The 27,968-nt window shown below is 42.2% G+C and overlaps 1 protein-coding gene across 1 annotated transcript; it reads left to right on the forward strand.

Annotated features, from left to right (window-relative positions):
• On the forward strand, window positions 1–27,869 carry osbpl6 (oxysterol binding protein-like 6). Its single transcript, XM_079562595.1, has 23 exons — window positions 1–281; window positions 4,722–4,963; window positions 11,636–11,758; window positions 11,956–12,009; window positions 14,021–14,134; window positions 14,220–14,390; window positions 17,136–17,271; window positions 17,433–17,536; window positions 17,850–17,942; window positions 18,568–18,736; window positions 18,956–19,086; window positions 21,359–21,466; window positions 21,803–21,934; window positions 23,272–23,359; window positions 23,905–24,158; window positions 24,294–24,431; window positions 24,607–24,670; window positions 24,744–24,822; window positions 25,191–25,335; window positions 25,416–25,560; window positions 25,643–25,769; window positions 25,845–25,967; window positions 26,063–27,869. The coding sequence occupies exons 2-23, from the start codon at window positions 4,829–4,831 to the stop codon at window positions 26,172–26,174; spliced, it is 2,745 nt and encodes a 914-aa protein (XP_079418721.1). The 5' UTR covers window positions 1–281; window positions 4,722–4,828; the 3' UTR covers window positions 26,175–27,869.
• The last annotated feature ends 99 nt before the right edge of the window (window positions 27,870–27,968 follow it).

Consider the following 27,968-nt stretch of genomic DNA (forward strand, 5'->3'; position numbering starts at 1 on the left):
CTGCTGCAGGGAGGAGCGACCTGCGAGTCCACTGAGCCGAGCTGAGCTGAGCAGCATCACCACAGCCTGCATTCAAGGAAACGGGCAAACACAGCACTTTTTACTTTGTCTGTTATATACAGCCTATTAGTAAGACTACAAAACCAAAACATATAGTTTTGTTGTGGACCTTTATGGAAGCCATATCTGTTTGAAAAGGGTCTCTGCCCAGTCAAGGGAGACGTCTCAATTGTTTCCTGCGCCAAGAATTGTAAAGACATGGTCATTACACCGTATTTGTGGTAAGAAACCAACTTCTTTTTCTTTAGATCTGCCAGTTTCCATTCACGCTTCACGCAAAAAGAATTCGTGACAGCGTTGAATTATGGCTCCTGTTGTTTGGCCGATACAGTATGTTCGAGGCAGCATCTCCGTGTGTGTGCATCCTGAGTGAATCACCAAGAACCAGTCAGACACGACCTTCTGCCACAGAAAACTGCGAAAGGTCCTCTCGAAAGCTTTGATGTCCACTGCGTTTCCCAAACATGACGTCTTAGCAGAAATCACTGACTTGACGCTGTGAAGTGTGAAGTGATCATCTGCCTACCGACTCTTACGGTGACCACATACCGTAGACATAATGCGTCATGACACCTTGACAGAAGAATTTGACTTCGTATTTTTACTGTTACTGTGTTATTTCCAGTACATACACAATATGTTTCCAATGTGCCTATTCATCTGCCCTGACATAAGCCCACTATGTTAGGCCTAGCTGCCTGTTTCGTTACCAAAATGGCAACTCATTGAAAGTAAAGCCTAAGCCAACTTCTGTTACTGTAGCCTCGCTTCAAAATCAGTGACTTTGCTGTTGCTTGAATAACACCGAATCAAATCACAGATCTTTCTGGCTTCTAGAGTCGACTGTGTAGATCAGCAGTCAATACATAGGGTATTCTTTCCCCTTATGTTGTTCATTGTGTCCCTGTCCCAACTGTTTGTGTAATGTTTCTTTCTCTTTGTGAAAGAATTGTACATTTATTACCTCATCACTATCATGAAAGTATAATAAGTTAAGTATAATAACGAACTATGTAAATATTCCCCATGTTTTCTGGTAATTTACAGTCTTCATACTGGGTTAGGATTGTGGTTTTGGTTCATATGCCACTATTATGCTATAACTGTGTTGCCAATTGCCATCCAATATTTGTATGAGGTGCCAATGCCCATTTTAATCTTTACAACAGATGTGCCATGTAGTTGGACACCTGACACCTACCCCAAGTGAACAGTCACAACACCACTGTGCTGATCGATATGCATTATTAGCCAGCTGTGAAGTCAGACAATAGCCGACCTCAACAACTTTGTAACATAATCTTGCATGAGTCTGCTTTTGTTGGCCCACTTTAATTATGCAACACACATGGGGAGATCAGCAAACCTGGTACAGTGAAGTGTGGGTCGATATAAGGTCAAATTCTGGGTGTCTTGGATGTCAGGACAATGTAAACATACAGGAAGAACCAGACACTAACGGGGGCAGACTTGGTTCCACCATGATATGTTTGGGCTTTGAGGGCCGTAACAGCTGCTCGACTTCTCAGAATTCTGAAGCTCACTCAACTTTGTTGTTTTGATCTGTTTCACAGATCACAGCAGTGCGCAGCCAGTGGATTACTGTTATTGAGGAGGTGCTCTTTCTATCTGAATCCTCGCCAGTTTATTTGTCAAAGTCTTTTGACCCTTGCTGATGTTTCACATTAATTTTCCAAGCTGATCAAACAAAAGGCTGCAGGATCTTTTAACTTGTTGTGACACATCATTTCCATTAATCTATTGTGCCACTAGCCTTTGTACAAATAGGGCTTACACTCTACAGTCAATGTCGCTTGATATAATTATATGTTTTTAGTAAAACAAAAATATTACATTTTCCAAATATCACCAAACGTAGATCAAGGACTAAACCTGTTCTAAAAAGGTCTAAAATGGACCTCAGTTAGACTAACGTATGTGTAAATTGGGTGTTAGCCCAGTCTAAATCAGAAAAAAATGATTTTAATATATATATACATATATATATATATATATTAATATTATAAAATTGCAGATGATCCAGCCAGTGTATGACCTGGAGAAGCCCATGATGTTATGATATGATCTGCTTAAAACTAGGATTCCTACATATCATTGGCATTATACATTCAAAGGAAGTAATAATTAGACATTCATGAGCACCAGTCGTGGGCACTTTAAGTGAAACGTGTGTTACATAAGTTAAAAATGGGAAGTTAAAGGAGTCCACGGTGCATTTATGTCTAGTAAACATTTAGCCACACAGACCAATTTGAGGAAGACGTGAGATCACATGCTAGTGCTCGAGCAGGAAGCACGTTTTAAGCAAGAGAAAGTAAGTCAGTACCCACGACATGTTCAGTTTAGGTGTAGGCTCATCCACTTGCATGCCTTGTACAGTTCGTTTTCAGAGCAAAGGAAAACTTTACAGCAAGATTATTGTTCAGTAGAGATGGCAAACTGTTCTGCCATTTGTCAAACTAATTACATTTATACACCGTCAGCAACAATACAGATTATGCTTAAAATAACGTTCTCTCTTTTACTAACACAAAGGTATTCCAGAGTGAATTAAGTGCAAAAAGGCATCAATATTTATTAATGCTATAACTAGTATTATGTACTTGTCAAATAATTTCACCTAAGTTACCCGCTCTTTTGGGTTGATAATAGAAGCACAAGAATAGACGACAGATTCTCCCATATTTATACACGACTATGAAGACTGCACTTGTTTCCTTATTAGGTCAAGGAGTGAGTCTAATATTGTGCACCAGGCTTACAGCAGCTTGTCTCTCAGTAGCTTATATCCTGCTTGGCTTAAGACCGGCACGATGATGATGAGGACGTGAAGGGATCTGAATTATAGATTATGGTGTGAGTATGTTCGGTGAGTGCCGTGGAGCTGCTCTGAGCTGGTCCCCGGGAGTTTCCCTCTGCGCACGAGACCATGCGGGAAAAACTCGCATCTTCAGGTCTGCAGCCTATGGTGGCATATCTGGAAAAAAAAAAACAGATATCCACAATACCAGCTATCTGGAGTGGTGCAATAACAATATTATTGCAATATCTCACTAAACCATTTCCATTTAAAAGAAAATCGCAAGCTACTTAATAATTTAGCCATATAATCAGTAGTTATTCAATACTTATTTGAAAGTTGAGACCATGTGACCATTTCAAAAGTCCATTTGAGAGAAGACTGAAATATGGACTGCTACGTAAATAATACAAAACAATCAAATGTGCTACACTACATGGTTTGCAGGTTTTATACATAATAGATAGATACAGGATATTATGTTGTGTGTAGACGATGATCTGCCCAAATAACGGCGGTCTTTGTGATTTGCAACCATTCAAATTGCAACGTCACGATTTGAATGTGCTTTATTCATTGTGCAGCCTCATAATGGACTTAATGCTTTGGGAGAGTCTTGCACTCACCATATGCTTGTTTGCCTTTAAACATTTAGTAGTAGTTGATAAAATATTTTTTTAATAGAATATAAATGAGCAAAATGAGCTGTCTTCCCAAAATGGAGACTCTCTTGAAGTTAATTACCAACATTTGCACATTGGTTTAATTAGGTTGTAATGGATAGGAACGCCACTCAGCATTACCCTTTTATTACAAGCTGTATAATCACATCAAGTTAAAAGCGGTAACTCCTGGTCACAGCTAGTTTGACGCTGAGTTGAGGATGTACATTGACTGTGCCTTAAGTAATTATTAATCACGAGTGGCGCTGGTAAATCTAAACGTGCCTGTCGGTAATGGCCGCTGTATTGAGAGGATATTTCAATGGCAGGCTATTGAGTGTTGTTGCTGCCCTCCTGTGAGTCTGTTAGGAGGGGAAGTGATTGATTGTTCCTGAATGACTCTGAGATCTAGGCCCTTCTTCTACAGAGAAAATAACGAGCGAGTGCGGTTTCATCAGCGACAAAGAGGCTCGATCACGATTACGCTGCTCAGTCTAATGTGAGAAAGAGAAAGGCACAGTGTTGGCGATGTTAAGGCTGGGCATCATGGGGAGATGACGTGAAGCTTATGCTGGACGACATTGAACGGATTCTTGAAGAAAGGTCTGAGGAGAAAGTAATGAGGTTGCTGCAGCTCCAGTACCTACTACAGTAGTGGCCAATGGTTTAGAGAGATTGTGATCTGTATTGCATTCGTGTTAAGATTACAAAGTTCATGAAGAAACTCCACTGACTCGCGCTCCGTTCTGATGATAATAATGAACCGCCGCTCACTATAGATTTCCACCATATTTCTCTCAACAACGGTATCACAAAGAGCAGCTTGCATCCCACTATTGTCATGGGATTCCATGGCCTTACACTTTACACTGAACACCGAACAATGCACTATTCAGAGCTGTGCATAAAGCTTCACATTGAGCTGTGGCTAATTGTATGAACAGCTGTTTGTGTGCGCAAGTTGTTTTTCAAAATTGGCTTTTGAACGATTACTTTGAAGTTGGCCTGTAATAACGATCAAATTATCATTCAATATATAAACACGTAAATACTGTCATATCCAGACTCCTGCCTCTCTTTCTCTAACTACTTACCTATTTATCCAACATGTATATTGTATTAATTAGCAATATTCAAACTGAGCCTACTTTGAAGACTGTTGTTGTCATGTGTAACAGATGAGGAGCGAGCAGTGAGCAGAAGGAAGTGTGCTGCCCCAAAGAATGGTTGTGATCGGGGCAGAGTGACTGCTGAGGGACTCCCACCGACCCATCCAGGGCCCACCATGTCCCTGCAGCAGAGAGGGCCCCACAGCCGCGCCCTGAGCTCAGAGGACCGGAGCTCCACACCTCTCAAGACCTCCACGCCAGTGCACAAGAGCGCCTCGTCTTCCTCATCCTCCCAGCGGGACAGCCGCCAGGTACGTCTACGGTTACATCTCCGAGACAGATGCACTTTGAATGACTGTAACAATAGAGCGGAGGTAATGGAGGGCGAAGATGATATTATCCCGTCAACTGTCAAAGCTGTTTCCAAAATGTAGTTCAAAATAGAGCAACATATTCTTTATTTATTCTATGCTCGGGGCATTTCCGTGTGGCCTGTCTTTTGTCAGATTTCATTACACTAGAGTGGTTTCATCGTCTAGCGACTAGATGACAAAACCATTTCAAACAAAATGTTTAATCCCATCTAAGCGTTTTAGTTATGTAATATGCCATCACAAATCACCTATCTTGAATACAAAACGTTTAAAAAAGGCCGCCTGGATTCTTCAGTAATTACAGTAGAAAAAGAGATACGACTAATTATTCCCTGAAATGTAGCCTCTAAAATATATGGTTCGTCTGGTACATTTTGAAGTATTCGATCGAATATTTATAGACAAGTCAGATGCCAACAACCTGTAAAAACACACAAAACTTAAGACCACACAATCACTTACTTATGCTTGATAAACTGTACACACACTCTAAAGACTAAATGAAGACATCAAAGTGATAACATGGATACTCTCGCTTTGATTCTTGCTTTTTATCATCTGCAGAGCATCTACAGCCAGTGGTTAACCTTCTCAGGGCATTTATTACCTGTAGCATTAGCCACTTATTTATCATGGTGTTGCCTGTCTGTGGGTACTTCAGAAGATGGGTCTGGACCCAAACTTGAACACCTAGTGATGTTCAGATTCCGACACTGGTATCGGATCGTACGATACTACAGATTTCCATGTTTGGGCGAGTAAGGAAACTGTGGGTCATAAAATTCACTGAGGTCCAGATGCTTTATTTTGATACAGCACATCTGTGTCTCGCTGATCACTAGGAGCATGTTTGGCATCTTCGTTTATGTTTCAGAGTTTTATGAAAGCTTAGTTGCTCGTGTGACATAGTAACAGCGAACCTGGAATGTTCCGCATTGTGGCTTTAAAGTTTGACATTCTAACTACATTACCCTCCTGGAATCATGGCGCTGCAAAAGGACCCAACAACTCAAGTCGAGACCAATGGGCGCTGGCTGCTCTGCTTTATGACCACGACACTGGGGGCCGCCATTGCTCCGCCATTGCTGTAGTACCTCCATATCGCCACTAGGCCCCCATTGAAAAGCATTGGAGTTTAGACACCTTAAAAACAACTTTAACGCCTGGTTTCAATTTTTTCAACACTAGACTAGGCTAGATATTCCTCCTGAGATAACGCTGGGTTAGTCACAATATATGAAACCAGGCTGGTTTTCGTAAAAATAATTTTTGAAATCTCGTACTTAATGAGGCTCGGACTGTTAGCATTGGAGCAGCGTGAGCTACACGTCACGCAAGGGCCGAGTCTACGGTGAAAATCCCGCCTGTATGTCCTTTTTAGGATCAGAGCTGGGGAGGGGGAGTCTGTAAAACCGCCATGAATTCCCCCACGACCGTGGTCATTATGGTAAACGGGGAGGAGTGAGCATAAGACGTCCATTTTTTTTACAGTCTACGGTTGAGACGTAGCATTTTGTCTTCAGTGATGCAGCCAGTGACTCAGGCCGTCTGCCTCCGTTTGGCTCTGACACTGCAGTTTTTCTCCACATACAAAAGCCAAAATGTCATTAATAAAATGCCCTCCAGCTCGTCCATGGCTGAGATGACTTATCAGTGTGCAGACCTCACTGTATTGAGGTCTGCAAATGAAAGACTTTCGGGGGCGTCGACACCACTTTATTTCACAGTTCACGGGTTAAGCACTTGAATTGAAACCGCTTGAGCCCCTCTCTCCTGCTTCCTCACCCCGATGAGCCGCTGCGTCACCGTGGCTGCGCAGAAACAGGACACCGCCGCCACCGGAATCTGTGACATCATAGCTTTTCCGTCGGACGCGCTTCATTAATAATTCATGCCAACGCTTGGAGACTCGCGGCTCCGCTGAACATGTGGCGCTCTCTATGGACGGACCGGCTTGTCGCCACAGGGGCTGGACACTGGAACAGGCAAAGGGGGCTCATTTTGGAAAAGCACAGTGAGCAGACGAAGGCCTGCTGTTTGATGAGGCACAGAGTTAACCCTTTCCGATCATCGTACAGTGCCATCCTGCTAGACATATACAGTGGATTCAGGAACTATTCACACAGCCTTCTATTTAAGGCTAATACTTATATGTTGAAATCTCACAGCTCAAATTCTGAATCTTTTTTCCTTATTTATCATGTTTCTTGTCTTTTTTTTTAGACTGAGGCTTGTATAGTCGCTGTACCTTTCGATGTCGTAGGCAATGAATGGAATTTACAATAGGCCTCAAGTTTTATAAATGCATAATAAAAAGGGAATAAGTATAAAGGATATGGACACTTTCTGAACCCACTGTAGACATGAACCTTTTTAAATGTCCTCAATGCTTTTGCCTTGAAAAAAGTTGCATTTTGATTGTGTTTCCTCAATCTCTTCATAAAGTCCCACCCACGTGTTGCTGCCCTAAATTGACACAATTTCCTCACTACATTTGCGGAGTACAGCAGTATTTTAGTCAGATTTTTCACTGCTCCTGCTTTTTGGAACTTGGTTTGTAATCCTCGTTCATCTCTTTTTAATGAAGCTCTGGGCTGCCCAAAGCTGCTTGGATATTAACAGCCAGAGCAGCTTCCATTTAGCTCCGCACACCTGCCTGATCCGGACCTAAAGATAAGTTGGCGCGCTTTGGGAGGACTCATTACTGTTTAATTGGGATTTCGGTCTTGGTTGATGCAGCTGCTCTGAGTCGGGATGCACCAGTTCCGGTCGAGCTCTGAAATATCCAGGTCATACTCAGGGCAAAGGAGAATACCGTGAAATAAAGACAGTGTGAAAAGCTAGGTTTGTTTTAAACATCAGGTCTGTCAAGATCGTTGTGTGTGAAACGATACTGGAGGCATTTTTGTTTGAGCTAAAAGTTATTATTATGTTACTATATGTCTGTTATCCATAATAATAAAATCTATAAGGGCCATAGCTGCTTTTTAAGCTCTTATAAGACTTTTACAGCTTTGAGACAGAAGCTAGAAAAGTCCACGGTATCGATCTAAAAATATACCACCTAAGAAAGCTTGGTGTGAGCAACATTCAGATTTCATTTCTTTTGTTGGTTGGAAAAGGTCTATTTCAATCAGGTCCAATTTTACTGGTCGATACATGTCATGTTCCCCTGTGCTGACAGCTGGAGTTCACTCCGGACACTCCCCTGAGAGCAATTAGAGCAGCACCTGCAGTGTGCAAGGCTCACACTGCTACTGTTGCTTGGTCAACAAGTTACACTGTGGATTACTTAGTCTGGCATCTCACTTCCTGTTGACATTCAATGCAAAACTAATCTGATACACCAGTGCTTGGTTTTCAGGAAATCTAGATGTTTTATTTTAGTTTCATATCGGTTTTGCTCATTCTCAGGGGAAATGGCTTTATCACAGTTGCAATAATAGAACACATAAACAAACTTTTATGTGCAGGATGTTAACATTTCAGAGAATCTACACCAGCACCAGGATGGCATCGCCCAGGCGGCCGAATATGACCAGGAAGGGATGTTGAACTTAGCCGATACTGAAATAAGCACTGATAAAGCAGCAGAAGAATCATGTGTCTCCTGCTCCTGAGCGAGTAGACAGTATCCGTGTCCTGGTGCTGTGCCGTCATGTTCAGATTACCTGTATTTTGATCTGTCCCTAAACACAGTGAGGGCTGTTGTGTTTTCACAACAGGGAACTGTGCTGAGTCAGTGACTTTCCCCCGCATGAGCGCAGCGCTGGAGCGCATGGCGTTCACACAGAGCTTGAGACAGTGCTGCTTCACTCACTATCAGGGTGTTAGCTCTTAGCTCCTCATCCCAGTGTCAGGCCGGCCTCCTACTCTGAGCTTAACTGCTGAGCCAGGCTGTAGGCACACACTGCAGTGAAATTCATCCTCGCCACAACCCCTCGAGCCTTTGTGCTGCTCCAACTTTATTGAACAGACACAGAGTGAGAACAGACTGTGTTCTTTAAATAACAAAGATGTTTACTAGATATTGTGAAAAGGCGTTAAACTAGTACTTGGTGTTCTCAGTCAAATATTTAGGGGACCAACTATACACTGATGAATTGATTGATTGATTGATTGATTGATTGATTGATTGATTGATTGATTGATTGATTGATTGATTAATTGATTGATGTGTATTTATGTGTAGTTAGTAGTTAAATCAGTACAGTATTGTGATTGTATCGAAGCAGCTTTTCTAATAAACATCAAATGTGAAGTATAGTGTATCGTGAAAAAAACTGCATGTTTAACAACCCTTACAAAACCCACAAACCAACTGTTTCAATCAAGTCCACTTTGTGTCACCTAACCTACTTTGATATGTTTTTCATTCAGAAAGAACAACGCTATATCTATAATAATAAAAACAAATACATATGTAAATGTTTTTGAAATGTTCTGTTTCTTTCATCCTTGTGGATTCATTTCAGGGCTGGGAATGCTCATGTTTAAAATAATAATTAATTCTGACAACTGCCCCCTCGAGCATAATGTGCACACAGAACACTATAGTATTTATTGAGTGTGACAGTCATTGACTTTGTGATCAATAGTGACTTTGCAGCGCTGGGTTCATACGGTGAAAAGTCCTAATTCTCCATCTGCGAGGGCCAGTATAAGGTCTATAATGACCGCTGCAGAGTAAGGGAAACATGTCGCTCTACATTTAGTATTTATAGTGATGATTTAGCCCAAGGCGTCCCCACGGAGAGTTTGTCCTCTCTCCAGCTCCGTCAGACCTTACCTGTAACGCTTTGATTCATTGTAACTTTCACAGCTCTGTCTCTGCTGCGCTCAGGGGCGCTGCGGGAGCTGATGACATTTCATCGTGTGCACGTTTTCACTGATTGCGCTGTATCGTATTGTTTCACTAAGTTACCTAGCACCCATCTACATGTACTTAATAATTAGTAGCTCACGTCCACTGAACAGGGTTACAAAGACAGACAAGTGCAAGGGAACTCAATTCTTGCTTTTTAAGACTGTTGTTGGAGGCAAGCATCTTACTTTCTTTTTATGAAACCACAATATTTGTGGACCGTGACAAGTTACTTAGTGAAATATCGATTAATCAATATGAAGTAGATGAATGTCTCGTTTTTATATTCACGGCAAATAATGGAAAGTGCACACAGGGCAGTAGTTCTGCATCTACATAAATGTTTATGATCTTCCAAGTAGCACCCAACCCAAGCTAATTACCTCTGAAAGTAGACCTTAACACCCAAACCAAACATCTCAACTCATGAAGCATACAGGCAACTCAAATCAAAGCTAAATGAATTAAATGAGATGATGACGAGAAGAAGCACATACATCACTTCCGGTGCCTGTGCCCCTATGATGTAATGGTAAAGATGTAGAGAAGGCATCTGTTTATTGCATAATATTTGCAACGTGGCCAGTTTGTCTTAATTCGAGTCATGCATATGCACGAGGCGGCTGACAGGAGGAGTGCAATCTGTGTAGAAGAAACATGACCTCGTTACTGAACTGATGCGTCCCCCTCGGTCATAACATTAAACACGCTGTCGGCTCTTTTTCACAAATGCCCCACAGAGCAAGGGCAAGTGACGTCAGGCCTAGTGTATGTGAAACGTTGTCTCAAATGACGCAGGTCGTGTGGGGATCAGTGCCACGCCGAGCTTATGAAAGCTGACTTCTGCTTCATTAGCCGCCAGTACGGAATGTGCACTTTTCTAGTGACAGACTTTGCATCAGCATTAGCGGTGAAGCTCATCGGAGAAACTAGAAATGATACCTTTGCTGTGCATATAGACGCAGTTTTAGTAAACACCATTTGTAAATCGTGAAGTTTTGGTAGAGAATAAGAGTTTATTATGTATAACTGTTGAGATCCCTGTAATTTAGAACTGAAATACATGGGATCATTGTGCAGTATTAGTTAAGCATTTGATATTTCAGGCTTCTTTCAAATGTTGGCCTTTTAACTCATTGCAAACCTTGTCAGAAAAGTCACTTCCTCGTCCTCTAAAGCCATAATTGTCTCTAAGTTGTTTATTTAGTTTGTAGTACTGGGTGCAACTGCAACAGACAATAAACATAATCAGAAATCTTCCACTCCACTTTGCAAGTTTAAAAGCACCACTGGCTCCAGTGTCCAGTTTAAGACACACCAGAAAGAAACCCAAGCTAGGAAAGGTTCACACAATACTGCCTCCTGTCAGAGCAGTACAGTGAGAGGGGCATATTGCTCTTGTCATTGGCTCCACGCCGTGATCCCTCTAGTGCCAATTCCTGCCTCTCCGTGAAAGAGGGGTGCAATCTCAAACCTGTCCCATCCTGACCCTGTGGTCCCTCAACTCCTGAACTGTCACTTTGATTTACAGACTTTGTAAGGGAGGGCAGAGCGTGGTCAGTGGGAAGATAATGGAGTAGAAATGCTGAGAGGGCAGAAGTGATATGTTTTTGGGAAATGCTCATTATAGCAGAATGTCCACAGAGAGTTTACAAGTTCGATTCCACAGCTTGGTGGCTTTTCTCGTGTCTGGGTGCACAGTAGGCTAATTTTATCTTTCATATTTCTTTTTTTTTTTTTTATAGGAAGCAGACAGCTGGGAGATCATTGAAGGGCTCAAGATTGGCCAGAGCAACGTCTTGAGGCCTGACAAATATGAAGGATTTATGCTGAAGAAGCGGAAATGGCCACTGAAAGGCTGGCACAAGGTAAGAGCCTTCGCAAACATTGAAACAAAGGCTGTTGCTACTGGCACAGCTGCTCCCAGAATGCTAAACACAGCATGCCATCTAATGAAAAGTGCCTTAGCCCCATTACGCTAATGTCACTCTCTGTTTAGTTAAGTTTAAAATAGAAAAAAAAAAGTATTGTATGTAAATCTTTTTAATCATTTTTCTCCAAACAGCGGTTTTTCGTTCTGGACAATGGCATCCTGAAGTACTCCAAGTCCCCTCTTGATGTGAGTAACCCTGACGTGAGCCCTGGGACAGTGGCGATGTGGGGGTTGGTGGGGGTTCAGTCTACTCTGACATCAGCTTTAACTGGCATTGACTCAGCAAAACATATGCATCACTGTACCTTGTGTTCACAGCTCAATGTGGTGCACAAATGTCCAAACAAACAAGGTGTGGTTTGAATAGTCAATTTCCCCCAAAGCTCTTAGTTTCTTTTTTTCTTTTCTTCATGCAAGTAGATTTCAAGACATTTACATACTTTACTCAATTGTAAAGTGCATTTAGTCCTTGAAGAACTGTAGTATCATTCATGTGTGGCCGCAATTATAGGCTTGCATAACAATACCATTTATAAACAGTTTTGTTATTTCTTTAGTCCATGCCTGGAGTTGTGTTTTGAGGATGGACTATAGAATTAATAAACAGCTTCTCCCCGTTTACCATAATGACCACGTTCGAAAGGTAAATCATGGCGGATTTACCAACTACTCCTACCTTGCTGTGACAGCGCATGTTCCTAAAAAGGGCAAAATGGTGGGATCTTCACTGTAGACTCGACCCTCACGGGGCGCGTAGTTCGGTCGTAGCCGCGCCATTAGTGCTAATGCTAGGGGCCTGTCAATCAAAGTCCGGCCCTCATTAGTTTATGAGATTTCTGAAATGCTCCTGGTTTCTTTATTTGTAACTAACCCAGCGTTATCACAGGAACGTAGAAAAGTTTTAAAAATTAGAAACCAGGCTTTACAGTTGCTTAAAATGTTTGTAAAGTGCAATGGTATCTAATGGAAAGCTAGCTTGTTTTTCCTATATGGAGGTACTACAGCAATGGCGGCCCCTAGCGTCGTGGTCCCAAAGCAGAGCAACCAGCGGCCATTGTTTTTGAGCTGTTAGCGCAACTCTAAATAATCTTTGGATTTTCTCCTCTGGCTATTCTTAGCACTGTAGTGCCAGCTCCCAAACAGCTCCTCCTGAGGTTCTACGTATCCAGGAAATACTTTCCTCACCACTCGATCTCTTGTCGTGCCATGAAGAAGAGCATGAGGAGGGGGGTGGGAAGGGCTTAAGGGAAATTAGTTTAAAAAACAGGAAGTGAAACTGCTGAATATTTTCTAACCAGCGAAGTGTAAGATCGTGACAAAATTACCTGATACCAGCAAAAAGCATCCATCCATCCATCCATTTTCTTCCGCTTTATCCGGGGCCGGGTCGCGGGGGCAGCAGTCTCAGCAGAGATGCCCAAACTTCCCGGTCCACACACACCTCCTCCAGCTGTTCTGGGGGGACCCCGAGGCGACACCAGGCCAGCTCGGAGACATAGTCCCACCACCGTGTCCTGGGTCTTCCACGAGGCCTTGTCCCACTAGGACATGCCTGGAACACCTCCCGCGGGAGGCGACCAGGAGGCATCCGAAACAGATGCCCGAGCCACCTCAGCTGGCTCCTTTCGACGTGAAGGAGCAGCGACTCTACTGCAAGCTCCTCTCGGGTAACTGAGCTCCTCACCCGATCTTGAAGGGTGCGCCCAGCCACCCTGCGAAGGAAACTCATTTCGGCCGCTTGTATTCGCGATCTTGTCCTTTCGGTCATTACCCAAATCTCATGACCATAGGTGAGGGTGGGAACGTAGATCGATCGGTAAATCGAGAGCTTTGCCCTCCGACTCAGCTCCCTCTTCACCACGACAGACCGATACAGCGACCGCATCACTGCTGACGCCGCACCGATCCGTCTGTCGATCTCACGCTCCATCCGTCCCCCACTCGTGAACAAGACCCCGAGATACTTGAACTCCTCCACTTGAGGTAAGGACTCCCCACCGACCCGAAGAGGGGAAGCCACCTTTTTCCGGTGGAGAACCATGGCCTCAGATTTGGAGGTGCTGATCCTCATCCCGGCCGCTACACACTCGGCTGCAAACCGCCCCAGCGCGTGCTGAAGGTCCTGGCCTGTTGAAGCCAACAGAACAACATCATCTGCATCATCAAAAAGCATATAACCTGTTTTTTTTTCTTTTAGATCCAGAAAGGCAAACTCCATGGCAGCATTGACGTGGGCCTCTCCGTCATGTCCATCAAAAAGAGGAGTCGGCGCATCGACCTGGACACGGAGGAGCACATTTATCACTTGAAGGTAACTTGGATCAATACTGTCACCCTGTCTGTGTCGGAGAAGATCACATGTGTCGCTCAAATGTCCCGTCCGTGGCTCATTTCAGGTCAAATCCCAGGACATTTTTGATGCCTGGGTGTCCCGGCTACGCCACCACCGGCTTTACCGTCAGAACGAGATTGTGCGATCTCCTCGAGAGGCCACCTTGAGGACGTTTCCTCCTTCGACTGCCATTGAGTCGCCCCAAAACGTGTCCAGCCAGGGATACGAAGCCAAGGTGCGCTCCAGTGTCTGAACTTAGATAGCGCTAATCTTCCATTTTTCAGCTTTGCAGTAGATTATAATTTACATAATGAAAGTGTGATACAACATCTTTCTACTACTACGTCTACTTCAAGATGGAGTTTTTCGCTAAAGTGCTTTTGAGATTTGCCTCGAGCTGAATAACTAATTCATAATGGGTGCATCATGGGAGTTCTTTTTTAATTAGAAACTAGGATAGACCAAAAATAACTTAGAGGATGTTATAAACCACATCAGGGCCACATTTTTGCCACATTTCGGTGTCCCGTCTGCCATCTCGACGACCTTGTTGTTGTGCCTGATTCGTACGTTAAAAGTCAGCCGTCGGTAACTGGATCCAGATCATTCGGATAACAAAACGGCTTGTTTGTCCTGACTAAATCCCCGTCAAGTGTGTGTGAATCAGAGAGTGAGGCTGAAGACTTTGGGTGCCCGCTGGGAGTGTGCCTTTGTGCTCGTTGCAGATTATTAGAGGTGATCAGTGGGATCTAAATTCAGAGCAGCTGATGAGCGCTCCCTCCACATCGGCTACAACCCCACTGTGCCACATCAAAAGCTCACAGGCTCCTTTAAGACATGTTACAGACGGTACTTACCTGTCCTTGATGTGGTTATTTTTGGGTTTGCAATCAATGTATGGCTTGTAGCAGGCGAGTGAATGTCCAGCCCACTCCCAAGAGCTCACATACTTGATAAGTCACATTTCTGCTGAAGAGAAAACTCTCATCATTTTTTTTCTTTTAAAGGCATAATACCTTTTTTTTGTGTTCACTGAATTTTAAACTGTTAGTTGTGTTCAAACTCATTCCCAACACATTTCTCACATGCCAATTCTTCGTAGGGATGAGATTATATATATGTTTGGCCACTGTCAGGGTCACTTTTCAGGGTCACAGTCATGATAATGCTAACAAAAATGAATGCTTTATTATAAGTAGATGCACAGCGCCAAATGCTGACTTTTAAAATTTACTGAAACAAAACATATTTCATTCCACTACCAGGAGAAATATCAGGTCCGGGCCTTTAATTGTCTTGAGGAATCATCTTGGTGACTAAACTCTCCAGAGTGAAGTTAATGAAACAGGCCACTGTTTTTACACACAGAGATATGTTCTTACCTGAGCTTAGACAAGTTGATGTGTACCTGTCTGGTCTTTGTGCGTGCCAGCGGAAGAGCTTGGTCGCTTCTAACTTCACCCCGTTTGGAGCTATAGGAGTATGCTGGTAGAGGCCAAATGCTGACAACATTGGCCTTTTTGCGTGACTGAGGGCACACAGTTCTTCCATACTGTGATATGTTCTTACCTGAGCTTAGACGACTTCATACATACATGTCTGGTCTTTGTGTAGCTTCCAAATTCACCCCCGTTTGGAGCTATAGGAATACATTGGGAGAAATGCTAACAAAATTTTGGGTCATTTTGCGTGGCTGAGGACACGCACAAAGACCAGACAGGTACGCATCAACTCGTCTAAGCTCAGGCAAGAACATATCTCAGTATGTAAAAATGTTGGCTTGTTCCTTTAAAGTAGCTCATATCGGGTAAAAAAAAAAAGACTAAATAAAGCCATTCTGCTTGACTTTACAATAGGGTCCGAATCCTGATACATATATGATGGAGGCGGGCATGGCCGATAGCCAATATAAAGGTTGATATTTTAAAGAGGGGGTATTATGCTTTTTTCAGCCACATAGCACTAGTCTATAGCACACTACAATGATGACGAAACCTTCTGTTGATCTGTAAATGCAGTAAATTAGAATAACTGCCTTGTATAAAATTGCTCTCTCAAAATGGCTGTAGTGAATGTCTTGAAATAGGCCCCTGTCTCTTTAAGAACCTCTGACCCTTTCCGACACGCTCCCTCCACACGCTGTCTGTGGCATCAGTGGGGAGGGGGTTCTGCTGAGGAGCAGTGGTTGGTTACTCGGCTGGTGACGAAAGCTCGGAGGCGTCTCCAGGAGGTGGGGACGTTCCTAGGAGGACTCAGGCAAACCTATCCCTAAAATGGCTGCCATCAGAGTTTTTACAGATTACTCACAAATATGGGAATGTGCCAAGGCAACACTTCAGGCATGTTTTTAATGAGGGAACGACATAATAACATGATGTGAAGCTTGAAAAAGTTGATTTTGCATAATACCCCCCCTTTAAGTAATTTAATTTTAGATAATTTTTGGTTTAAATCTCTCAAATAGCTATAGTCAAACATTTACCATTGACCAATATGATGCCAGGATTTTGGCTGATTCTGATATGCACCGCAGAAAAAAAAATGTCTCTTGTCTATAATCCGGTGCATGATGCCTCTAAACGTGTCGGTGTTGAACTCTGACAGCAGGCGGCGCTGTATCTTCATGTTTAGTAGGTACTTCAGAGGGAGCTTGTTGAAATTATATGCAAAAGTGTAAACATAAAATGTATAAAATAGTGACCAATTTTCTCTGTTCCCCTGAGACCTAGTAAGTTCATTTTAAAGCTCTCACTGAGCTCTTTCCAACGCAAATTGAACTTTTTCTCACTTTCGGTTCCGGCGATATCGCCATTTTTCTTGCCCGATAGCCGATATGGTAAAATACCTCATATCATACCTCATACTTTACATCCGATTTAAGCTGTTTTGTTTACTGTTAGATTTAGAGAGGAAAAGATGTTTGGTCTTCATTGTCTGTATCCAATTTTTACAAGGACTTTTAAATCTGCTTCAATCACAGCAGGCGAAACCTAGCAGCTTGCCATGGCAACCGCTGGCCCCCAGTACCAACAGCCTGCCCCCCTCCTACAGCAACGGCCAGAGCAAGGTGGCGGCTTGGCTCCAGGAATCAGAGGAGATGGACAAGTGTGCGGAGGGTGAGTGCCATTTCCTGCTTATATTTGGTAACAAATATGATTGAACAAGCAGTGGATTAAATAACGGGGCACCTTCTATAATTAAAGATGTAGTGATATTTGGAGATATGGTAGCTAATAACTAAGTAACTAAGTAAGTTGGAAATGTGATTTTCTTTTAGAGCTTGCACGGTGCCAGTCCAACTTGACAGATTTGAGTCGACTATTGCAAAGTCTGGAGATACTACAAAGGACCCAGTCGGCGCCTAATTTCACTGACATGCAGGTAAACGATTTCACAATTCCCAGCAAGTGCAACAAGTTGAGAGTGTTTGAGCTAAATATACAAGTTTTAACAATGCATTGTGTGACCGCGTGTGTGGGTGCGTAAGTGTTGGCTGGAACCACTCGAAAACCACTCACGCAGTCAGCTCCGTAATTGATCAGCCGCTTTTGCTTTTTGTATTTTGCTATTTCGCTTGAAAAATCCCAGCGCCACGATTATTTGCCTTTCCTTTTTTTTTCCCCGTTGCAACATGTGCAGAAAAAAGTCATTTCACTGTAATCACTGTGTTTGTGTGTTGATGTGTGCCACTCAGACCAATTGTGTAGAATTGTCTAAGAAAGACAAGCGCATGAACAGAAGATGGAGAACAAAAAGTGTCGGCAAAGATGCAAAATTCCAGCTCCAGGTACTGCCCTTCACACCCACGAGCGTTCATAAACACAATTGTCACTCTGATGTATCGTTGCATCTGGTGCTTTAATATTTGTAGAAGTCATGCACCTAGAGGTTAAATCGTTTGCACAGTGGCAGGGCTGAATCATTTTTCTGTTTCTTTCATTTCTTCGTATTTGTTCTTTAATGAGCATATATTAAAATGCAGCTCCGCGCGCTGGCAAATGTTTTTTTCTCCCTCATTATCTTTTCTTTTTGCTTTTCATGAATGACAATGTGCTTCTTCTTCTAAACATCCACTATTTACTCACTCCTGCTTACCTCACTTACCATGGCGAAATACAGCTCTGCCCTGTATCTAGTACTCCTATCCTATTAAAAATGATCAAAAAGCACATTGAAGCGTTTGCTAACATCATCCTAACTGACCTGGTGAAGAAGAACTGTTTGTCTAATTGGCCAAGCGGCTTCTTCATAGCCTGTAACGTCGCTGAGTAAATGAAAGACTACTGTACTTGGTCATCAAAATGTGCTTGTTAGCTGCAAAGAGCGTGTGAGTGTGTGTGTGCTCATAACTCTTCTCTCCAGCTCGCTTTATTCATGCCTTTTCCATTTGTGGATGCCATTTCTGTCCCCAGGTCCCTCTGTCCACTAGCATGTCCCCCGTGCGCCTTCATTCGTCCAACCCCAATCTGTGCGCCGAGCTCGTGGACTACCAGCCGCCCGTGTCGCGTCTGACGGACAGTGTCGAGTTCACCAGCGACTACATCAAACTTCAGGAGGAGTTCTGCACCATTGCCCAAAAAGGTCCGCGCTACAGTCACGCGGTGGTCGAATCTATTCTACGAGGGAGGCCATTAAAACATTTCTGGTCGTATTTAATTGGGTGTCGCTAACGTTTTCTCGTGAGGTTTTCATCTTGGGCTGTGAAAAATCTGTAAAAGTTCATGATGGTAGACAGTTCAGGGGGAAAAACTGTAAAAGTTGTGGCATTTTAATTTGCAAAATGTCCTGCTTTCCCTCCAGTGCACTCTCTGCTGAAGTCTGCCTTTAACACCGTGGCTATAGAGAAGGAAAAGATCAAGCAGATTCTGGCAAACCAGGAGCAGACGGACCAGTCAGCTCAGATCCACTCTCTCAGGAAGTCGCTCTCACAGGTAACAATCAAGTTTTTTTCTCCAGTTTTAGTTAGTAGTGGAGTAGTGGAGGGAGAAGCATTCAAAGTGTTGACTTAAAGGTACACCGCGCAACATTTCACTAAATAATACATAGAATAAAATACAAGCATTAATTTTATTAGATATTTTTGCCGTTAAAAGATACCTAAAAACAAATTTAAAGAATAGTGTCTTTGCTGAGAGCAGCTGACTTCTCCAGACCTGACTGTAATTAACTGGGAGCAGGGCGACTCCAGCTCGTCTCCATGGAGATGTCGACTAAAGGCAGCTCAATATGAGAATGAAGAAGGTTAGGTCCTCATTAAAATCCTGTCTTTGATTACCCACTGCAAAAAGAGCATTATCTGTGTGGAGCTGGTCATTAGGAGCATGTTTTGTATTGGCCACAGTATAATCCAAAATGTTACGCAGTGTGCCTTTAAGTAAAAGTACAAAAGATACAGCAGCGAAGAATTTACTATCAGTATCAGTAGAAAGTTGTACCGAAAACTATCCTGTCTCATATATTCGACACAGATTTTGAAAACCTTTGAAAAAGAAGTGACTTCCTGTTTCGATCCAGCACGCCAAAATAAAAGCACGCAGCTCATCTCATTGATTAGTTCAGCAGGTACTTGCAACACTACAAGAATATAATCAATTACACACATTGTAGGTGTTTTGTCTGTTAATAGTTAGGCAGAAAAAAAGTTGAACTAATGAACTGCTGAACTAATGAATAAGATGGATTTCTTTTGGTGTGCTGGACGAAACAGGAAGTCACTTTTGTTATGATTTGAAGTTATGCACAGAGTCAATTGTGCTCTTGTTAAACAAAGGAACAAAACAAAGGGGGGAGGGAAAGCACCAACACCACAATTAAAAATACTTCATAATTATTTGTACTCTTATTATTAGCATTATTATATTTAATAAGTTAAGCAAAAGTAAATTCAGTGAAAACTACTTTATTAATTTCAAAACCTGGATTCCCATTTAATTCATCTACAGACCGGTTTAAAATGGCTGCCTTGGTTTGGACTTGAAGAAATGAAACATTGTTGCTAATCTTCACTCACACATTCACTTCCATTGTTTATCTGCTGCTCATTATCACAGGCTGTCAGACAAAACACACTAGCATGGCATTTTTTCATCCTGAGCCGTCACAGTCATCAACAATTAAAAAGCATGATCCGTGAGTCATCATCATTAAATGATCTCTTAGTACTAATTGGGAGATGAAGAACAGTTCATTAACTCCGCTCCTTAGGCCTCTCTTCCAACTTGTCACTTAATTGGGCTTTTCCCCTTTGTAGAGTTGACACTGTGTCAGTGGAACTTTTTCCCCTGGTTATCAACGGTTTGTTACTAATTGGACTCACTCGAGGTCAGGGGTCAGACTCAGAGATGCCACGGAAGAATATAGAACACATGTCAGGAATGTTAGAGCAACAGCTGCTAAAGCCATAAACTCCAACCCCGCAAACAGTCCAGCTGGCATTTGAAAACTAATACGCACATTGTAAATGCTGGATGAGTAAAGAAACAAATGGGTGTCTTTGATTGTAGTGAGGATTGTTATTTCTTAAAGTGCTTATGACGGCACATGTACTTCTGGTGGATGCTGGACTTTATTCATTATAATTAGGCTTTCTGGTTTATACCTGTTTTATTTTTTTTTTATTTTTTTCATTTTAGATCAATTTCAGTCCAGTCTAGACCCGTTTAGTAAAGATTTAAGCCTGATAGTACATGAAAGGTCAAATATTTTATGAGGTGATACTTGGTGTGAAAAGCTTGACAACAACTGGGTTAGACCATAGACTGTAAAATTAAGAATGGACTTATCGTGGCCGACTTCTTCCTGAAACCTTAAGAAAATGGCAGCCGGTCTTCTTTGGGCTTTCCATTGAAACTTTTCTGCCTCTCTTTAAGTCATTATTGAACACAGGGTTGTCATTCATATCTCCATGTGTTTGTCTTATTTATTTTTGAATTTTATTTTCACCCTATTCTAAATAATGGAGTTGGCTCCAAAAACACGATCACATTGCGGTCACAATGTTTCTTCATAAAATGGCCGCTTCACTGTTTTTTTAATTATTATTATTTTCTTTAACCAGGTAAAAACTCTCGTGTTAATCATACTTACCACCAAATTGGAAGTTCTTGGAAGATCATGAATACCTGTCAGATGCACTTTTAGCACAACCAACCCAATTACTATTTTATTTATTTTTACATTTTTAATTATTACTTTCTTTTAAAGGCTGTTTCCCAAAATGCAGAACTTCGAAGTCGCCTAAATCGCATCCACTCTGAGTCCGTCCTGTCTGAACAAGTTTTCAGCGTCAACATCATCTCGACGCTGGACGAGGTACGCTACGCTGCTGGTCACTTTGTCATCGACTGGGCTAATTCTCAGCTCTCAAGACAGATGTGGTTGTAGGAAGTGCTTTTCCTGCTTCCTGCGTTTGTCAGGTGCTTTATCGATCCCTGTCGGCACCAATTGATGGTCCTTTTGGTAAGCCATAGCAGGTGAGCTTAAAGGATTATCATTCAGTGGCGGCGCGTGGCATCAAGGTTAATGGAAAAAATGACTAATTACAAATTTATGAGAGGCTGTTGCAAAGCTGTGCGAGCAAGTGTCTTTCTAAATCTGTCTGCGCCGCTTCAAAAGGCATTGTCCCGTGAATTGTTTCTTTTGCTCCAGGCTGGCGAACAGATGGGGATCCCACTAAGTCAGCAGGCTTCCAATGAGAGTCGACTGTCTATGTCAGAGTCTGTTTCGGAGTTCTTTGATGCCCAGGAAGTGCTTCTTTCAGCCAGCTCCTCCGAAAATGAGGTATAATGTTGAAGCACAATGAGTAAGCTAATATTTGTTGGTCAACGTGGGGAGTATGCTGGAGGCAGGGGAAGTTGCTGGAGTGCAAGATAAAGTATTAAAAGATTAAAAAGGACATTTCAAAAAGCAATCTACCAAGAAGTGCGTGGTGGTGATATGATGTATTGTAATTTAGTGCTAGTAGCAAATACATGTAGCTTATACTAACAACTCTAGTGCCATTTGACACAAAAGAATTTCCATTTTACAAGTGGCAGTAAACATGTCAACATTTGTTTTAACCTTTATTTAACCAGGAATGGTCTCACTGAAATTACATTTGATGAAGAATATAATATAAAAATAGTTTTTAATCAAAAACACAAAATGTACTTTATTTGAATAGTCAGTAATTTGATTAGCACAACAAACCTATATCTGTGTATGAAACTGGAGTTAGTCAGCGTGCAGTGAGATGGAGCTTTTTTTTCTTGAGTCTTGTGCTTGTTGATTCGCAACACCGCACTTTGAGCACTACAGTTACATTCTTTTTACCCATTTACACCCAGCTCCCACAGCAATAGCTCTCTGGGGTGCTATCCGGCTTTGTTGCTCCCTCGGCTTGCATTGAGCCATATTGAAGGATTACTCTCCAAGGAAATCCGTCAAGCCCCCGTCCGCTTGCTCCACCGACAGGCCCACTTACTAGGCTTGAATTGCACTCTTGCATCTAAACCTTATTGATTGAAAATAGTCTTTTTTTCCCCCAAAAAATGCCTAAACATGCTTGGCAACTTCTAATAGCCCTGTGGCTGTATGATGAAAAAACATTGCAATATTCTATAACTGCCTTGAATAATGCACTCACGATATTACTGTAATATTTTACCAAACCATTTCAACACAGCACATATAAGTCATGTTTTTTTTTTCATGAAAATGGTTCAAAGCAAGACTTAAAAAACACTAAACCATGACCAAAACAAGGTTAAACTTCAACAAAGTTTGAAACATCATGACTAAAACAAAACTTTTGCTAATTTTTTCCCTCAGTGATTTTGCAGTATATTGTGGCGCATTAAGATATGGATGACGTGTCGCGTAATATTGCAATAGCGATAAATGGGCGTAAGATTGTGCAGCCCTATTCCTAAGTAGAAAAGTCCCGCAGTGTCTCATCTTATGATCACTGCGGCGGGAGAGATAGTGGGTGCCTGCCGCAGTTTGCTGGCCAGTGGCGATCTGCAGTCGCCCTCAGTATGTGCGTGTCCGCCGTTCCACCTTAACGAATGCATTTTGCGCTGTTTTGTTGCGTACAACATTGACTCACGCCACTTTGTACCCGTTCCCCCTCACAGGGCTCAGACGATGAGTCATATGTCAGTGATGTGAGCGATAACATTTCCGAGGACAACGCCAGTGTCACCGACAACGTCTCCAGACAAAGTAGGTTGAATTTTGCAGCGCTTCGTGCTCAGATAAAGCATCCCGAATCATTATTAGATCTGAGAGAAAGGAGGGGATCCCACTCTGCGCACTTTGCCACACACACATCCAAGGTTATTCATCAGGAGGACTGTCTGAGGTGGTTGACTGTGCAGGGCCTGTTGCCAAAGGCTGTAACTGCAGTGTGTGTAGGCAGAGGGGGAATCTCCTCTTTTATCATTGTCACACTTAATAATGATGAAAGGGCCGAGGCATTTGAAAGGCTGGCACAGAACTTGAAAGGCTTTATGTATTAATTCAGAATGATGCAAGGAAAAGAAATGGCAGCCTGTTTACACATTTAATTCACTTGTATTTATTTCCACTTACATAATACAGCCAAGTCTCAAAGGACTTTACAGAAATAGGCATCAAAGAGGCAAACACAGAATTTCACCTGATCTATGACTCTCCCTAAAGGGAAGGAAAACTCCACTAAATGACGACTACAGTATTTGAAAACCTCTGTAACAATTGACAAAACTTTTACTGTGGTGTATCCCCAGTGGCCAATGGGGACTTTGCTGGCAGTGCCTTTCGTAACGGGCGCCGCACGTGTCTGGCCGCCCCCTGTCCTGACACCAGCAACATCAACCTGTGGAACATCCTGAGGAACAACATCGGCAAAGACCTGTCCAAAGTGTCCATGCCCGTGGAGCTGAACGAGCCGCTCAACACTCTGCAGCGCATGTGCGAGGAGATGGAGTACAGCGAGCTCCTGGACAAGGCCGCTGAGACCGAGGACCCGTTTGAACGCATGGTATTTGAAGTAGAACTCGTTTAGTTACATTAAGTGTACTTTAGATGCTGATGAAAGCCACTTTAACCAGCCCCTTATGCTGTACTTGTGACATTTGCTTAAGTCTATTTACTGTCGTTTTATCCCCTCAAACAGGTTCTAGTGGCGGCGTTTGCCATCTCAGGCTACTCCTCCACTTACTACAGAGCAGGAAGTAAGCCATTCAACCCGCTACTCGGAGAGACTTATGAATGTATACGGGAAGACAAGGGCTTTTGTTTCTTCTCTGAACAGGTATTTAATATTGAAATTATATTTAAGTGCAACTTTGCTTTTTCATGAACTGCAGTGCCCCGGTGGAATTCAAATTACAAAGCGTGTTACATCAGATTACAGTACAATATACATTTTCATGCAATACCTCGCCAGAGCAGCTGTCAAAGAATTTTGTTTGATGTTGTTCTCAAAGGTGAGCCACCATCCTCCCATCTCTGCATCCCACTGTGAGTCAAAGAACTTCACCTTCTGGCAAGGTAAGTCTTCCAAGTCTTCAAAGTCTTACTGAAACTCAAACACAGGCTATAAATGATTCATTTAATTTTCTAGATGTTAGGTGGAAAAACAAATTTTGGGGAAAGTCCATGGAGATATTGCCAATAGGGTCTGTCAATCTAACAATCCCAAGGTATTGTACTTCATCATCATTATTTTTTTTTATAAACAACAATGCACATTTACAACACATTTCACTTTTACACACAAAAGCAGAGTATATGGTTATTTACATTACAAGTGTGAGTGACATTATAATATGGCAAACATGCTTTAAGTGTTGCCTACAAACCTGTATCTTCTTTACAACGGAAGCTTTCAACATTACGCAATTCATTCTGCGTAAAATCTATAGATCATTAACTTGACCTTGAGACCATGATTCCCCGTAAATACAGTAAACATGTCTGCAAAGCTCTGGCTGTTTTTGCAAGCTAAAAAAAACGCCCCAAAAAACAGATACTACAACTGTGTGCGTCACCTTCTACTTTATCACTTTAGGTTTGGAGATCACTACGAGTGGAATAAAGTCACGACCTGCGTCCACAACATTCTGAGCGGACGGCGGTGGATCGAACACTACGGAGAGATCACCATTAGAAACACAAAGAGCAGCGCCTGCCTCTGCAAGCTCACTTTTGTCAAGGCAAGAAAGTCACATCACTACTTTGTGTGTGAGATTTTACTGTAGCCTCTGTTGACCGACTATTGACCTGCATTTTCCAGGGAAACTACTGGAGTTCAAATGTCAATGAGGTGCAGGGGTTTGTGATGGATCAAGAGGGCAAAGTCATTCATAGGCTTTTTGGAAAATGGCACGAAGGCCTTTACTGTGGGGTGCCGCCTTCTGCCAAATGTGTCTGGAGACCGGGTATGCCCTCTGTTTTTTTTTTTTTTTTTTTTTTTATCTGTTCACTTCACGTGCCCATTCTGACAAACTGTTCTTTACGTAGGCTCCATGCCCACAGACTACGAGTTATACTATGGCTTTACCAGGTTTGCTATTGAACTAAATGAATTATGCCCCGAATTGAAAGACGCCCTACCACGAACAGATGCTAGATTCAGACCAGATCAGAGGTAAAGTGTGCCCCCGAAGTGTGCCGACAGTGCTGAACTCCATGACAATTGTGTGTTTGGTCTTTGGCTTCACAGGTACTTGGAAGAAGGCAATCTTGAGATGGCCGCCTCAGAAAAACAGAGGATAGAAGACCTGCAGAGGACCAGGCGGAAGAGGAACGAGGACAACAATATTAAGCAGGAGACGCGCTTTTTCAAGTAAGTTCAAATGCCGAGTTACATGTCCAGCCTTAACACATTTGTGTGGTGCTGTAAAGGAGAACAAACCTTTTATTTTATTTATTTTTTTGCAGAAAAGTGGTAGATGCCAATCACAGGGAACGATGGGTCTCCAATAACACATACTGGGAGCTCCGTAGAAATCCTGGCTTCATCAATATAGAATCTACTGTGAACTTGTGGTAGTGCATTGACTTATACTCATCATTTTGGACATTTAAGGAAGCTACCTATGCACAAAAACGAGTGTGGACAAAGCGATTAATAAAAGATGAGTGCATGGTTTTAGAGCTGCTGCAGAGCAGAGAGATGGCCCGATGCCCAGCGACCTGTCATGGCGTCATTCATCCATGGAAACACTCTCTGGGGTCACCTTCATTGTCTCCATACAGCTGGGTTGTCAGGGCAACAGTCTAACCACCACTCCTATGTATATCAGCCCTCAGCTCGTAAACTCCTGTCCTTGCCTTAAAAAGACATGCATAAGAGTCTCTCACAGTAGTGCTGTTTAGGTGAAGAATTTTAATCCTCACTGTTGGCTGACTTAGATTAGTCTTTAAAAATAGATCTTTTTAATTACTTTCTATACCATGCATGCTTAGAGAGCAGCTCTTACTGGCATCAGGCCCTATTTATTATATAATTGTAGAAAAAAAGAGCTATTTTTATATATGAGAACATTCTTCGGCAGTGGATCCAGTGAAAAGGGATAATATTGTGACAGGCAAATTGTATTACTTTATTGCCTTTTAATACATTTGAATTTCTGTGAGGGTGAAAATATTTAAAGGGATTTTTGGCAGCAGATTAAGCAAGATTGAAGGCCGGTGGTCAAGTGGTTAAAGCTGCTACCATGTTCATAGAACAATCTCAGCGTCATGGGTTTGATTCCTTGCTCTGACAATTTGCTGAATGTCTCTCACCATTCCTCACCCTCTTTCACCCTGAGTTGTTCTATTAAATAAAGCCTAAAAGCCAGAAATCCTTTAAAAAATAAAAAGAAGAAAAAAAGAAGAAGATTTAAGGTTTCACTGACAAATACAACTATACTCAGTCTCACAATATACTCTCAAGAACTCACTTTCAAAACAGTGTCCAGTGTCTCTGCAATGTACTGCTCTTCGCTTGCAACAAAACAAGCGTCTCCACGCTCCCAATTCCTCTGTCTAATTTTAGACACGGTCACACAGGAAACCTGAAACTACCCTCACCAACTTTACCCGCTCTTGCATTACAAATACACAGTACTTCTTACCAACTAACAGCATTCTCTCAAATGAGACACAGTTGAGTCATATTTCTTTAGATATGATTAATTTCTGATAGGCTTGACACAGTTCAGAACTGAACAGAAGCAAAACTGCTGATCCAATAGGCAACAATCACTCCCACTCAGCTTTCAACTGGTCGTGCTAAAGAACAAAGTTTATTTTATTAATATCCATTGATTATAAATGTACCAAAAAGTGTTCATGACATGTGGAGAAGCCAAAGAATGTAACCTTGAAATTATGACAAATACAACTTAAAACCATTTCCAGAGGATTAAATGTAATGTCTATACACATTAAATTATTATTCTAAACCACAACAAAAAAATCCAGTGCGAATGGATCAAGGAATTGGAAAATAGAATCATTTTTTTGTAGAACCCCAGAGCCACCAGGTGGAGAAGCTGTAAAACTACAATTCATCATTTTAAATGTTTTGTTAAGTGTTTGACACGTGTTTCTGTGGTTCCCAACTGGTGAAGCTTCAAACTAATATTAGCGTCGACCTATTAAAAAAAAAATAAAAAGAATAAATTACTAAATAATGCACTTCGAGTATGAAAGCACCATTTTTTATTTTCTCGCAGGAGTGTTAATTCAAGCATTGATAATAAAACAAATCTCAGAGGCTAAAAACAAAATAATCTGCATTTTTGGCAGATGCCGGAGATCCACCAAAATGACTTGAGTCACCCCAATTGAGAACCAC

Source organism: Gobius niger (genome assembly GCF_951799975.1).
Source record: "Gobius niger genome assembly, chromosome: 9".
NCBI classification, from domain to species: Eukaryota; Metazoa; Chordata; class Actinopteri; order Gobiiformes; family Gobiidae; genus Gobius; species Gobius niger.

Excerpts from the sequence above, each read along its gene's own strand:
- osbpl6 (XM_079562595.1), top strand. The coding sequence starts at position 4,829 with ATGTCCCTGCAGCAGAGAGGGCCCCACAGCCGCGCCCTGAGCTCAGAG. Across the intron at positions 11,759-11,955 it reads CACTGAAAGGCTGGCACAAG|CGGTTTTTCGTTCTGGACAA; the intron begins GTAAGAGCCTTC and ends TTCTCCAAACAG. Across the intron at positions 18,737-18,955 it reads CTGCACCATTGCCCAAAAAG|TGCACTCTCTGCTGAAGTCT; the intron begins GTCCGCGCTACA and ends CTTTCCCTCCAG.